At 41.2% G+C, this 16,190-nt stretch overlaps 1 protein-coding gene across 1 annotated transcript; it reads left to right on the top strand.

The window, feature by feature from the left end:
• The first annotated feature begins 1,392 nt into the window (after positions 1 to 1,392).
• Positions 1,393 to 14,252, top strand: LOC139343726 (heparan sulfate glucosamine 3-O-sulfotransferase 6-like). Its single transcript, XM_070981505.1, has 2 exons — positions 1,393 to 1,949; positions 13,482 to 14,252. The coding sequence occupies exons 1-2, from the start codon at positions 1,438 to 1,440 to the stop codon at positions 14,098 to 14,100; spliced, it is 1,131 nt and encodes a 376-aa protein (XP_070837606.1). The 5' UTR covers positions 1,393 to 1,437; the 3' UTR covers positions 14,101 to 14,252.
• The last annotated feature ends 1,938 nt before the right edge of the window (positions 14,253 to 16,190 follow it).

The following is a 16,190-nucleotide window of genomic DNA, read 5'->3' on the forward strand; positions in this document are numbered from 1 at the left end:
CAGGCAAGCTGTTTCCCTCTGCTTCCAGTCTGCGTGCTGAACTAAGTTAGCCGGCAGATGGCTTCATGTTTACCATACAATCAGGAGAGTAGTGTCAGTCTTCTTATCTAACAAGATAAAATAAAAAAGTTTTCTTTAAGTAAAGTTTAAACCAAGCAATTTTCTCAGAGGATAGAGGAAGAAAGATGAAATATAAAATCCTCATTTAGCCAACGCAGTGATTCATTTATTATCTCTGTCTGAAACTGCAGCCCCGGGCTGAGTGTGTGTAAGTGTGTGTGCACCTCTTTCTCAGACAGATTATCTACCTCAGTTCCCTTTACCTCCCCTCGCACTCTTTCCATCCTCTCACCCATTCAAACAGCTGCTCGATGTGTTCGTCAGGTTCAAAGTCTGAGCTCTGTCTCTTTGCCAGGAGAAACTCTATACCTGCTCCAGCTTTACAGCGTCGAGGGAATATCCCTGTGCTGATCCTTCCTGTACAGCCCCAAAGGTGACACACTCAGCCTGCAGATACTGTATTCACGGGACAGAGCAGTCGCAGGGGCCCCGCCTCGCTTCGGGCCTATTGTTTTGGAGGTTTGTGTTGGGAGACTTGTCAGCTACTTGCAGCTTCAGTGTTGAGTCTCAGGGTGTAGGGAGGATACAAGAGGTTTTGGATAGACATCCTCCGGCCTTCTCTTATTCACAGGGCTGACATCTATCATAAGAGTTCAAAGGGGCGAGGAGGATTTTCCTCTGTGGGATCAGCTTACATTTACACTGATGTGCCTGTAGCTCTTAATAAAGTGCTCAAGAGCTCTTTTTTTTCATGTTTCAAAGTCCCACAAAAGCATATCACATACAGATAACTTAAGGCATACCACATGTTTTTCCAAAGGGCTTTTTTATATGCACGTTTTTCCTCACAGGTGATGGAGCATGTTATAAATGCACAGCCTCATTTATGTTCTAAATAAAAAAAATAAGTTTGAATATATTTGTAGTATGGACATAGGCTAGGCTACAGCCCGAGCCTCTATAGGCATGTTTATCTATAGCTGGAGCAGGGAGGGGTGGAGACTTGTAAAAAAGGGCGTCGGAAAAGCAGAGGAGAAACCTTGAATGAGAGATTAGTTGACCTCAGAGCACAGAGACACCGCAGGCTGCAAGTCTCATCTGACTGCAAATAACTGAGTCATGGTAAATGACAAAACTTTATCGACTGATAAGGAATAATTTAGTCTTTTATGGGGGAAAACGGAGACAAATATTATGCGGATAATTTTTGACAAACCCACTGAACCTCTCCACCGTTGCCAGAAGCTCTTCAAGTGATGCTTCACTTCGGCGCAACAGGTTCTACGAGATAAATTTAATAAGGAATCAACTCAATGTAGGAAGAAGAAGCATGCTGTCCCAGTTTTGGCCCTTTGGCACCGAGCAGGAGATCGACTCATGGGATGTAGTGGATGCAGAGGCAGGTTCAATTTCGCCAAGGCGCTGTCCAAAGTCTCGGTGTTTTTTACCATGGTCCTGATCTTCACCTACTTCTTCTACTGCCTCACCGGACTCTGCGATTCGGCTCCGAGAGCTTTATACAGCCAACAAGCTTTAGACTATGACAATCTGGACGATCATCGCCGCATTTTGGACGACCTGCGACCATCGCCGCGTCTCCTCCTTGATCGGAACCGCACAGCCTCCGCGGACGCAGAGCAGGTGGACGCGCCGGGACAGCTGCCCCAATACATGTCGGACAGCGCAAAGGACAGCGGCCAGGGCAACGGCATCCCCGTGTCCAACACTTTCGGGACCAAGAGGTTTCCGCAGGCGATTATAATCGGCGTGAAGAAAGGAGGAACCCGCGCCCTGCTGGAGTTTCTCCGCATCCATCCGGACGTGAGGGCGGTCGGCGCGGAGCCTCACTTCTTCGACAGGTTTTATGATAAAGGACTGGAGTGGTACAGGTAGGAAACACACCAACAAACACACATGCGCACACAATAGGCTGACTTTTAGTTGTTTTGGCAGGAAAATGAAAGCTGGAGGGAACTTTTTATACATCTCGAGAATGTATAATCAGCTTAAAGTAATATTATAGGTAAAAATAATAAACAAGTTTTAAACAGCACTGCATTGACTATAAGTTCACTATTCGATGCCACAAACATCTTTTAACTCCCAATAGGAATATGTCAAGTTTTGAATCTTTACACTAAAGCTTTGGGTGCTATCTCAAGCATGACCAGTGCAGGCTACAGGGTCAGATTCAGCGCTGACACACAGTCACCTGTGCAGAGGCGCTGATGTCACCTCATCAATAGACAGGACAGGCTGCTGTATTCAGATCAGCATAAGCCAATACTGTGGCTGCATTCTGCACTCTCGATCAAAAAGCTAGTGAGGTCTCTAAGGAGCACTTCATCATCTTGGCAGTCATCTAAACACCATTTATACACTTCAACATGACATCATTCCCATCTTGAGCGGAGTGCGAGAAATGCACACACCACAGAGATTACTCTAATATGTTTCGCACATATATAGGACATAACCCTGACTGATGCATCACATCAGGCTGCGCGTTGCAGTGGCCCATAAAATGTTTATCAGCTACTGTCTCAGTGGCAGCAGCTGGTTTGGGGGTGACGGGGCTGACCAGAGCTATCATTTGGGTGTAGTTTAAGGTCCTACAGAACAAGGATTCAGGACTGGATGAAGCTGAATCCTGATCATCTCCAGATGTTCCACAAGCTCCTGGAGAAGGTCCCAGTCATAGCTTCTCACCAGAGTTAGAATAGTCCACTCTTTTGGACCTGTGACCATTAAAGGTGACAGAGTGAGGTTTGACAGGATGAAGAGCAGTGATAAACAAATGCTGGGGTGAAACTGAATCTTCTCTCTTTTTTAAACCTTTGGCTGCATTTTAACTGAGAACATAAGGACACATGGAAACACTTTTGCCGCTGATAATTTTAGCATGCTGCTAAGCTTCCTCTCTGTGTTTCTCAAAAACACATGCACCAAATACACATGCAGGTTAGCACTTGGCTCCCTTATCCACAACTCCTCTTTTACACTTCTGCTGTCTCTCTGCACCACATTTATCCTTCTTCCCACATCCTGCTCTCTCCTCTTATTCAGCCTTCATCATCTTTCTCTTTCTCCCCTCTGGTCCAGCTTCACTTCTCTTCTGTGCTCTACCTGTAGTGTGGAGGATGTCTTTATGTGGAAATACCTGTGGCAGACCTGGTGTTTCCAGGTCCACGTTTTATGTGTGTTTCTCTGTGTTTTAATAAGCCTGACTGCAATGCTGCTGTGCTTTAATGCTGTAGTTTTGTTAGTGCTATAACACAGCAGTGACACTCACACATCGTCTGTGAAAGTTAGATCAGTCATAATAAAGGCTGCAGCTAATGATTGTTTTCATTATGAGCAATCTGCTGATTATTTTATTAGTTAATGGATGATTTACTTTTTTCATAAAATGAATCATTGTAATTTCAGCCCAAGTTTTCAATCATACATGACAAAGAAAAGCAACTTAACCATAGATCAGAGATGTTGGAAGCAGTAAATATTTTATTTCTGCTTTAAAGAAAAGGCTCAAAGATTAGTTGATTATCAAAATAGTTAATTATCTGTCAATTGACTAATCTAACTATAAATCAAGTGATGGTTTCAGAATGAAATACTCCATGTGCAACTTAATTTGCAAATTTTTCTGTAGCTACAGATTAAATTTAAATGTCATGATGCTAAAATGTCTCAGCATTTGTTCATGTTGATTTTTCAGCAGCTTTTATGTGGATTTAACAAATGACTGCAGGGCAAGTGGTCCACTTAAACCGGTTCTGACGGGTGTGAGCTAGAAATACCGAGATTTTGTTGTTTTTTAATATTGGCTATTTTTCCCATTTTGGATAGAAGTGAACTTAACTGAAACTTGAGGTGCAGAAGAGATGGAAGGATTAACAACAACAATAGAGACAGCAGCAATGTGATCCTGGGTGAAATCACTGAAAAATGATTCCCCCATTGTCACCGAATCTCAGAAATTGGGAAAAATCTGCTTGCTGTCATCCTCAGTGACCCACAGAGAAGAAGTCATGGAGCGCGGCTGTGTGTGTGTTTGTATGTGTGTGTGTGTGGTTGTTAGTGACAGCAAGAAGTCGTCCATGTGGAACAAACAAGTCCTCTTCACCTGACTGTCTCTTCTGGAAGCTAACAAACACACACCCACATGCGCACACACACTTTGGTACGATGCTGCTGGGTGTGACAGGCTCTGAAAAGCAACCCTGATATTTTATCTGGTTGAAGATTCATCTGCAGCTCTCTGGTCAACAGGATTACACATTTCTGTGATGTGTATGAAGAGAAATGTTTCACCGGATCGTTAAATTAATCTAAGTATGGCGGAATTAAACTACATCATCTTATTACTTTATCGACTTTCATCCAGACATTTATGACCTTTGCATGCTTGTGTTTTAGCTGTAATCAATATAAAAACTTATTCAAATGTCTCCAAATCAAAAAAGTGTTAATCATTCTGTAGATGAATCAGAATCGCATAATAAGTAACCACAAACTCTGCCAAAGACATATTTTAGATTAGCATATCTGACAACAGTTTGTGCGTGGTGACACCCTGCCTGCTTCCACATGTCTTGGATGGAGAAATAAGCGCAAACTGTATGGGTGATTTCAGCAGACGGATGGGAGTCGTGTGTCATATATCGAGCCTTTGCTGTCAGACTCTGGCGATCTTCGCGCTGGAGACACTTCACAGATGCAGCAGTACCCTCCCAAGCTTGCTGTTCAACAGCATTGTCTTCTGTCAGACAAACCTCATTCAAGTGTGTTTTCCATCGCTTTTATCTTGAGTGATCCATTCAGCGTTCTCTCTCTCTTTCCTCTCCACCCAGTCTGTCCCTCCATCCAAACCCTTCTCTCGTTTGCATGTGTGCATACGAGCCCATTACGGGAATGGAAAAGCCGCAAATAGTGCATTCAAAATGAGGCAAAGATTTAATGAATTTCTGTGTTGTTTTATGGCTTTAAGGGGACTTCATGGGGTGATGGGTTTCATATGGGACTTGAGAGCCACCACAGAAAACTGAAAAACCTCAGCTTTCCACGGCACAATGGTTCTGATTGTCACGGCTTTGCGACCATGACGTGCACTGGAATGAGTAACTTACAAGTCTTTTTTTGTATTTTCAGCTCCTCGATGACGTTCAAATGAGAGCATTTGTTGTTGTTTTGTAGCAGGACAAACAGTTGTTATTTTAAAAGAGGTGAACACTAATCAGTTGCACAGCTCTCGATCCAAGAGCCAAAATACTGTATCATCATAAAATAGAAATACAAACTGTAATAGAAACCCTTACGCATTTCTATTTGAGGAAAAACATCAGTCCACAAGTTCCATCAATATTTTGAAGGCTTGTCAATTGGCTGACCTACAGCCTTGACACCAAAGGCCAGGCCTGATCGGATTGCTATTAAAATATAGTATAAATCCATTAAGGGCAGCAGCACAAGGGCAAGGAGAAATTACATTGGTCCTTAAAAAGATGTATATTTTTGTAAATAAGGATATGAAGTAATGACAGCAGGTGAAAATAAGAGAAGGCTACGTGTTTATGTATGGGTCATTTTTGATATGCATCTCTAATCTTCTATCATGTTTCTGGGAGCAGTTTTGTGAGATCAGAAAGGTGACTGTCTTCTAAAATAACGCAGCAAAATCTTCGCCATTGTTTTAGTTTTACTTCTATAAATCCAAATCTGACTGACTGAGCTTTCACAAACATCAAATATTCCCTTTTAGCCCTTGCATATGTCTGAGTGACTAAAAACATTAAATACTTATAGCTTTTTTTTAGATTACTACTATTTGTACAAAAATCGACTGTCTTTTACAGCTCATAAAACAGACTGTAGTTACCAGTTGTTTGCAGTTAGATCACTGCAGTCTGTTGTCACATATGTAATTTGTCATATCTTTACAGTCTTCGATTGAAAGAAAATTAAAAACACATTGAGAAACACTGATCAGACATGACAGAGTACAGCACAATATTTAACCTTCCTGTATATGGGACAGAGATTGGTTGATTGGTGAGCTAATTTTAATAATGCATTTATGAATATACATTAATCCTGATTGACACTCAATGCCATAAACATGACTTTTCATTTTTGTAGTGTTAAGTAATGACTCTGAATCTCTATAATGAGCTGTTAAGATTTGCTTAAATGTTAAATCTGTTAGGTGAGAGTGTGCAGAGTGTTTTCAGGTCAGATTCAAACACTTACCAAGCTAGTCAGGATTTTTGACAGTTGAAATGGTGAAAGTGGACTCTCAATGCACATAGGGCAACGTTTTCCAGAGTGGGGGTGATTTTCCCAACACCTCATTCTGTGTCCAGCCTTGAGGCCATTAGTGATAGAGGCTGAGCTCGACTGATTGGTGTAACAGACCAGGAAGTGGTCTCTGTAGTTTTGAGTTGTATTGTGTTTTAATGGTGGTGGGGTTTGGCTGGAGTTGGGTCTAGGTGATGTTATAAGGTTTGAAAGCACCCACACTCACAAACCATATGGTGGAAATTATAATAATTTGAGGTGCATTGTGGTGCGTTTTGGGGCGCCTGTAAAAATCTTGGTTGAGATTTCAGTCGTGTCAGACTGCAGTTAGCTTGTGAGGAAAAGAATGTGTGAAGAAATGATGGTTTTGTTTCAGTTGGCAAAAATGAAATGTTTCATGTATTTGGTAGTCACGCTCAGTTGCACTGCTGCTTCCAAAAAAGAGTAACCCAAGGTTGAAAACAGACAGTGGTATCCAGTGGAAATACAATGATATTTCTGCTGGGAAATTTAAAAAAACAATTCTTTTATCACACATAGTCTACAATTACATGGTTTGGACAGATCCACATCTTTAAGCCTGATTCTCATATAAGAGATAAAGAGCTGCAATCATTATGTTCTGTGTAGCATCAGGCTAATAGCAGTGTTAGAACAAGGTATCTAACTTGCGTCCCTAGCATCAAGAACCAAAAACTGTGAATTTAACTGAAAGTCTTGTTGACTTATTCTGATTAGATATTTCCAGATTTGCACATGTTTACAGTCATGCTAGTCAGCTCTGTCTAGATGAAAGGTTCACCAAAGTTACTGCAGTTTTTCATAAGACGGTTTGAATGTCTGAACCAAATTTCAAGGCAATCCCTCCAGCAGTTGTAGAGATATTCAGTCTTGAATAAGTTGTTGGCCAACTGCTTGTTTTGTTAAAAAGAAAAAAAGAGGGAAAAAAATACTGTATTTTCTTTATAAGGTGTCAAAAAGTATTGTTTTGTACAAGCACTGATATAGGACATTTTCAAGCCAAGTCCATCCTTTGTACTTGTACCCTGTTGTCACTGCTACTTTCATGTGCCAAATACTAATTATGACTGGACGCTCATATGGCATGCAGTCACTAATTAACCATTGACCAACAAAAAGTATCTAATTTCTTTATAGAAAAGCCCCCCACACACACACGTACATGATTTTACCCCTCCACCCACTCACTCACCCACTAACCCACTTACACACACACACACATACTCAAACTCATTGCACTGACATCCTGCTGTAAACCACCAAAGATGAAAATATAAAACGCTACAGTCTCTGCAGAAGCATAACACTTCGGCTAACCTCCTATTGAGAAGACCCTCCCCTCCATCCATTACTGCATCATTATTCATAGGAAGAAAATAATATTCGGATAACAATGTATTTAAAATCTGTGGGTGGCAGCGGCTCTCTGCCAGTCATGTGGGTTCCCAGTGGGCTCTAACCATCCACTTCCTCTCTCTGCCTATGGAGAGAGGTGATGAGAGTGTGTGTTTGTGTGTGTGTGTCGCATATTGCTTTAGCTCTGAAACGCACTGTGTCGCTGGGTGTTATGAAATACTGTTTATAACGTTGTTGTTCAATCTCAAGCTGGTCCTCAGGCAACATTTGGCTTCATACATTTTGATTTGTGTTTCTTTCCAACTTTGGCGTCCATGACACTTTGAGGCCCCGTTGCTAGCTCAGGTTTCTGTAGACAAAGAACACATAGACAGCATAGGGGCCTTCTCCCTTACTATCCCACAGACAGTGATGAGACCTCTTGTATGTGCTAGGTTTTGGGAAATATTGCTTATTTGCTTTATTGCAGAGAGTTAGATGAGAAAATTGATACCACTCTCATTTTGGCTCATTATATATGAAGCTACTGTCAGCAGCTGGTTAGCTTAGCTTAGGTTAACATACTAGAAACAGAATGAGCTAGCCTGACGCTGTCAGGAAGTAAAAAAAAACATCACTACTTAACACATAAGTGTGAGTAAAGATGACGAACTTCAGTTTTGCTCGAGTTAAGTCTTATCATCAGACAAATTAGACAAGAATTAGCTTGCTAGCATGCTATTTCCTAACTGTATGTTCAGTGTGTGTCTGGTGTTGAGTAATGGGAAACTTCAATAAGGACTATGGGTTAACACTTTGAGTCAAGCATAGAGGCTGTATTGTGTGTAACTTGGAAAATAGCAACATGCAACAATGAATTTAATAAATTTATTGTTTGTCAGAATATTTCCTAACTGTGCAGTGTAGTTAGTTCAAAGTCTTACTGGCATGACAGCAAATAAAGGGATGCAGGCTTTCATCATATGAAGGAGGTTTTCATCTGAAGTGGGGTTGGAAAAATGCTTCTGGGGCAAGAAATAACTCCAACTTGTCATTTCTACACTCTTCATTTGGTACAGATTCAGCAGACGAGATATAACATTAATTTGTTATTTTAAGAGGTGCTTGCAGGTGGATTTTATTACAAATGGACAGAGACAAGCTAGCTGTTTCTAGTCTTTATGCTATGCTATGCTAAGATAAGCTAACTGGCTGCTAGCTGACCTTATATTTAGCTGAAAGAGATGAGAGTAGTATCAATTTTCTAATCTCACAAACTGTCCTTTGAAATTTTGATCTATTCATCTATTTCTCCACCAGAAAGCATATACCAAAGTGTTGAACTATTCCTTTAATTCATCCTCATGAAAGCAAAGACACATATTTCCCAAAATGTCAACCTGTGGCTTCAAGATGCTCTGTTTTCTGCTTGTTGAACTACTTTTGTTGTTTTGCTGTTGTTTCCTGGTCAGAGGAAAACAGCAACATGTGTGCCGACCAGGCATGGAGGCGTAAATGGAGGTTCCCACATTCATCCTGTCAGCCTGACGGGCCGTCCGTGGCCCTCAGGCTGCTTCTGTCACCCCCTGAGCAGCACTGCTGGGAAATGTTTTCACTCAGTTTGTTGTTTGCTCTCCTCATTTTTACGGCTTTTATTTTCCACTGCCTCATTAATTGGGTCTCAGCTATGAAAGCGTTTGGACGTACAGATGCCTGCCAGAGCAGAAGTCTCCTTCAGCAAGTCAGTGTTTAGTGTAGATGGTCCAGTAAATGAGTATAATAACACATGGAATTTAAGATCTGTTTTTGTTTTAGAAAACAACATGATAATTAGATTTCTAGGATCTCTTTGTGTAAAATCTGCTCTACTTTGTGTGCAGAATGTCTTTTGTTAGGGCGCTGCAGGGGATGAAGCTGCAATACTTCAGTGGGAGAACCCATAATCTCGGGGGGGCAGGAAGTGTCTTGGCCACATGGGGGTTAGTAGGGTTGCTAGGGTTAGTATTTAATCTTCTGATCCAGACTGCCTAGAACATATCAGTAAAGTAATCAGCACTGTAGCACTTCAGGGAAGAAAAGCACTACATCCTTTAAGCAGCAGGGAGTTCCAGACTAATGTGGCTAGTCAGCAAGACTTTCCAATACTGGGCTAAATAGAAAACATCTTTGTGCCCTGACTAACTCTCTTTGCACATTTAGATTCAGTCGAACGAAAAGTATTTTCCTTAAGTTAAATGAGAGAGATCTGTAAAACATCTCTAAGATTACAAAAGATTACAAAATTGACAAGAAATGAATCATCCCTGATCTGTTTACAGTTTCTCCCGACACCACATACAGGGACAGATTTATGATAGAAAATGGCCATTATTGATTCTCTGATAATGAGACAGATTGTGATGAGGGAGATAGGGACCCGAGGAGAGAGGGGGAAAGCCATAATTCATTAACTATTCATGAGTATGGAAAGACAACTTATGGTCAATTACTGAAGTGACACTTATGTCAAGGAGTGAAGGACAAATCCGAGACTAAGGATGAGAGAGGAGAGGACAGAGAGGGAGACGAGCACTCGGTTTCTCATCATTAAACACTGACACCTCTGTGCCCACATGTGTGTCTATGTATGTGCACAAACACACACACAGGAGCACATGTACACACAGTGAGTAATCCGTCATATAGAGACAGACGTATTGATTAGATACAGATAAACAGGGGACAGACAGGCAGCGATAGGCCATTTGCAGCTCTTGTAGTTAGGTAATAATCAATTAATGGTCTTTTATTATGAGGATCATGTAATGGGGGTGGATTGAAATGGCTAAACTTTAAGTAAAGAGGGAAACTCGAAACTTACACAAGAACAAGTTCAGATAAATCTTTTTTGCTCCTCACACTCACAGTCATAGTCTTGAACTACATACGGTTTTCTTTATAGTTGCAACACACTTATCTCATTTCTAAATATAAACCATTTTGTTTTTGTAAGTAGCTTTTTTTCATCTTAAGCATCAATTCACGCACATTTCCCCAAATTTTCAGCTTCATATATTTGGTATCTTATTAAACTTTATTGTATTATTTTGACATTTTGGGAAATTCATTTATTTGCTTTCTAGCCTGTATGTTAAGCGTGAAGCTACAGCCAGCATTCGGTTAGCTTAGCTTAGCATGAAGACTGCGAACGGGTGAACAGCCAAAGGTAAACACCTGTAAAACTCACTATATCTTATTTGCTTACAAGAATCAAATTGTATAAAAAACATGTTGTGGTTTTTTTAATAGAAGCAAGAAGTAAGTGCACCAGGCCAAGAAATAGTCTGACATGCCCCAGACGCCCAACCCCCCAAATACACACACCTTAAACCACCACATGTTGCTTTTACACTTTTGTTTTTGTACAGACTAAACAAATCAGACATATTGTTAATTGGAGAGCTTTAGAGGTTCCGGTGGTGGATTTTGTTACCAGGCAAGCTATTTCTCCTCCCTCGGCTAAGCTAAGCTAGGCTAAGCCGCCGGCTAGAATCACATGTACCATAGCTACATGCAAACATGAGAGTGGTATCAATCTTCTCATCTGGCTGTCTTGCCAAGAAAGTGAATAAGTTTGTTTTCTAAAATGTCAAACTATTCCTTTAAGATCCCCACTTGCAATAAAGTTCTGTGGGTTTGAACAGTTTAGCAGCACAGGAAGAGTTTGTAATGACTGATGCTTGTTAAGTGGCCTTTGACCACAGAGCATGAGTGAAGTCAGTGAACCTGTACTTTGACTACTGACTGCTGCCACTAACCGGAGTCAACCTGCCTGATGTACTTTGAAACTATCGGAGGGGCACTTTCCTCAGCCATTGATGCTTTTCCTAACTCTAGTTCCCTCAGGTCAATCATTCTACATGGCAAACAAGAGTGTAGTTGCTGGTTGTTGTTTTTCACTGATCAGCTCAAATTTATTAGCATTTTTTGCTTTTGCTGTTTTTCCTCTTTAAAGCAAGCAATGAGGCCAATGAACCGTTACTTCATGAATACCACAGTTTGCTTTTTATTAAACATCAAATCAGTGTTTGACCACAAACAATCTCACTAGAATAACTGGAAAAATTTAAGTACATTTCCCTTGGACGTCCATCAGTGATCCACATTTGGACAAGAGTGGCCTCTTGTCAGTGACATTTGGACTCTATGCAGACTTTCAATCTGAAACAAATAAAGCACCCAGGCTCCATTACTTGTCTATTTTATAGGAAGCCACATGAAAGCCCTCTGTTTCCAGTAACACAGTATAAGATGTGTGGAATAAATGAACTACAGACAATTCATTTGCTGCTTTAAACATTGCTCATCGTCCATGTCATGCAAAACAGTTTATCTCTCAAATCCAAATCCACAACAGTTTTGCCTCACACAATCTGTCAATGTCATGTAGACACACCAACAAATGCTGGATCTGTTGAATACCCACAATGCCGGTTTGCCAGATAGTGCTGAAATTAAAGCAGTCTGTGTCACAGGCAGGAGAGTTTCTTTGAAGTGTGATGAAATGCCTTGAATCAAATCAGCGAAGAACTTTCACAGAAAAGCAGGTGCACACTGTTTTTAAAGTAGAGAAGAAACTTTTCTTTGCTGCAGTATAATTCAGCACACATCTCTTCACTGGCTTATTCTACACAGCATCTCTCCTCATTGTAGCCATATGTTTAACACACTAGCTGAGCTCAGCAGCTTGCCATCCTGGTTGCACTTCCTGCACGCTTTGGTCTGTTTGGGTCCTTGTAGTTACCCAGAGGGGAGGTGAGGGTGCTGGGGGGTTGGGAGGTACACTTTGCTCTTGCAGGAAGAAAGGAGGGGATCTGTAGGAAATTGCTGTTAAGTGGTTCTTGAGGCTTTGTGGTTTTGACTCATCAGGCCCATAGTGAGCGGATGGTGCTTTTGTGCAGGCCATACAGTAAGACTCAGATGGCTGTTTGGGACCCTGGTATATAAACACACTACAGCGTATGAAGCTTTGATCTCAGATTTTGGGGTACTTTAGTGTTTAGTGTATATAAAGTGTTTATTTTGTCTCTTGATGTTCGTTTCAGTGAAGTCTGTAAAATAGAATCTATTACATTGACGAGTGGGATGATACTATCTTGCACAGTGTACGTGTTTTTTATTCTTTAGGCGCTTTTCAAAAAAGCTGCATGAATCTGTATTCTTATATTAAGAATTGATGAAACGTCTACATCGAATGTTAAAGTGGGCACTCATACTGATCCATAGAGCGTCACCCCACTCTGAAGTTCCCCTCAGTGTTTTAGAGTCTTTTAGCTAATTATTTCGGTTTTATGGCCCACAGCTTAACTGTTTTGATTCAGTCTCGCTGTTCTCATTAGCGTTGTTTCCAGATGTAGCAGACAGCTGTTTCAGTGAAAAAGCTTTGATAAACCAACTGAAGGCTACCTGCTCAGCACCAAAAGGCGAACAGTCAAAGTTAACAACAGGCTGGTGAACATCGTGAAGCAGCTAAAGAGTCAAATATTTCCTTCAGGAGTTGGTTGAAATCCTTAACAGATCTAAAACAGGGCGAATATTGCATTTAAATTACTCAGTCGGACACAAACTCAACTCTAAATGAATGTTAATTTTTCTCTGTGTCTTTTGTGCGACTGTTAACATCATACCAACTTTGCATGACAGTGTTGTGTTTACAGTTTGTTCGGTTGCCCCAACTGTCCCAAAAAAATCTTAATATTGTGTCTGACCACTTTACTCTTTTCATTTAGGAACCTGATGCCTCGGACGCTGGACGGCCAAATCACCATGGAGAAGACTCCCAGCTACTTTGTCACAAAGGAGGCTCCCAGCCGTGTCTGCACTATGAACTGCCATACCAAGCTCATTGTGGTGGTCAGGGATCCTGTGACGCGGGCTGTATCTGACTACACACAGACACTGTCCAAGAACCCGGGCCTTCCATCCTTCCAGAGCCTGGCTTTGAAAAACTCCTCCACAGGTCTGATTGACACCACATGGAGCGCCGTCCGCATCGGCCTCTACGCCAAACATCTGGAGAACTGGCTTCAGCACTTCCCTTTGTCTCATTTTCTGTTTGTTAGCGGTGAGCGGCTAGTGTCTGATCCAGCTGGGGAGATGGGCCGGGTTCAGGACTTTCTGGGTCTGAAAAGGGTCGTTTCAGACAAACACTTCTACTTCAACCAGACCAAAGGTTTCCCCTGCTTGAAGAAGCCCGAGGGCAGCAGCAGACCCCGCTGCCTCGGAAAGTCTAAGGGCAGACCCCATCCTCAGATCCCCTCTGAAGTCCTGCAGAGACTCAGAGACTTCTACAAGCCCTTCAACCACCGTTTCTACCAGATGAGCGGACAAGACTTTGGCTGGGACTAAGAAGAGATTCCTAGCTCAGACAAAAGCCAATCTCTTACTTTCTGGAGACGGTTAAATGCTCCACAGGGCTGATGTTCTCAGGGACAGGGTAGAGGAATACGGACTCCACAAACTGAATTCTGCCTCAGTGGAATCAACATGACATGCAGCACATGAACTGTCATTGTTTGCTGATCGAGTAGAAACTGACATGGACACAGTGCTGCCAATATATGTTACACACATAGTTAATGGCTTATTATTAAACCATTTTCTTGCTTGTATGTTAATGTTATTGTCATACGGAAGTTAGAAGAAAACTACAAACCAAAGGGAAAGCAAACTTTGCCTTTGAGTATAATTTTTGACCTTCTTTATGTTTTGTGTATAAAATGAGCTGGTATTTATAGTTTCTGTTGATTTGAAATACAACAGTTACGGATTTCTTTTATGAAAGAAATGTATTTATTACACGACAAAGCAAGACATAAAAGTGATTACGTTTTCATCGACAGGGCATTGGAAAAAGTGTCATACTCCACGATAAACCACTATTTCTTTTTAATTATTAGCAGTTTCACTATGGCTGCATTTACATTTTCTTTACGTTTATTGTTTCCAAATGGTCTTTAAAATGCTACATGTCTTAGTTGATGTTGCAGGATACTTCTCAGTACATTGCAGTTGATACACCAATAATACCTCATGTGTAAATAGTAAATGTGCAACAACAGAAAGCGCACACACATTCCATTTGTAAGTATCTGTAGATATTTTCCCCCTCGAAGCTACATTTTAATTGCCTTGGACAATTGTATCCACTGTCGTTCACTTCAAATAAATGACTGTTGTGTGAGTATTTTGAACCATCTTAAACTCCATGTGTACACAAAGCACAGCGGTGTGTATAAAACTTCAGATCTGACTCTGATTCTTTATGTCGTGAAGTTATATCTGATTTTGCCTTCCAGAGTGCAATCTATTATATTTTATCATGTGTTACAATTGGCTAAATAAGTTATAAAGCAAGCTAAGGATATTTATATAGAGGCATACATGGCTCTCATAATCCATCAAATGGAATGAATGCAGTTGAAACCTATACCTATTCTTATTCCTATTTGTGGAAGGATCAGCCACTGTTCACTCAACCCCTCCACTGGACAGCTTCCAATATCTTATTCAGGTAATTAAGGACGAAAGATACATCCTGTTATTCTTGATATTCAATCTTACTTAGATTTCAGTTTTTGCAGTGAACACTTGTTCTTGCTTTAACACGAATCAGCCATCATCAAGAAAAAAGTCGGCTATAGACGCCATTTCAACCCAAAACTTGGAGTTAAAGTTAGCTCAATTTGTTAGCAACAGTTACAGCTCATAAAGCAGCAGAGGTCAGTTCAGACCAAACTGACAGTTGCAGGGTAGAAAGTACATCTGTCCCTAGTTTACTCACTGTTTAAAGGGGTGTGGGGGTACTGAATGGTCAGTTCCTCAATGATAACCCTGTTAGTGCAGCCACAACCGTCCTGGTCTAGCTGTTCCTCACTCCTTTATTTACGCTCTCAAACTTTTGCTCCCTCGCTGACTTTATTTTCTCTCTGGAGAGAACTCTCACTCTGTCTCTTCCCTCTCCTCCTCAGTCTCTCTCACACGGCTTTTCCTTCTCACCACTTCCACACAGTGAGACCACATGTACAGTCTGAGGCCTGCGTGCGCTGTGGCCTTTAATTATGAAAGATGTCAGCTCACTTAGAGAGCCCCCTCCTTCCTCTCTGGGCTCAGAATTAGAGCTAGTCTCTTTCATGGTAAACTATCCTGCATGGGAGGAAAAAAAACAAAAAAACATCTGCTCTCGTGGAACAACCAAAAAAGGAACCCACTTAAGGTCTGAAATATACACTGCAGATGTTTTTTTGGGTTTTTTTGGACAATGTATGGAAATATGCCTGGGCAGTATTTTCAGCCAATGATTAAACCAAAACTATTCAATCAAATCGATTAACAGTGAGCTTTGCTTGTGGAAACGTAAGCAGTTTGTGAGGGAAGAAAATTAGTGGCTGCTTGCATTAGCATGCCAGTGTGTGCATTCGTGCAAGTTTGCATGCACA

This window comes from Chaetodon trifascialis, chromosome 15 (assembly GCF_039877785.1).
Source record: "Chaetodon trifascialis isolate fChaTrf1 chromosome 15, fChaTrf1.hap1, whole genome shotgun sequence".
NCBI classification, from domain to species: Eukaryota; Metazoa; Chordata; class Actinopteri; order Chaetodontiformes; family Chaetodontidae; genus Chaetodon; species Chaetodon trifascialis.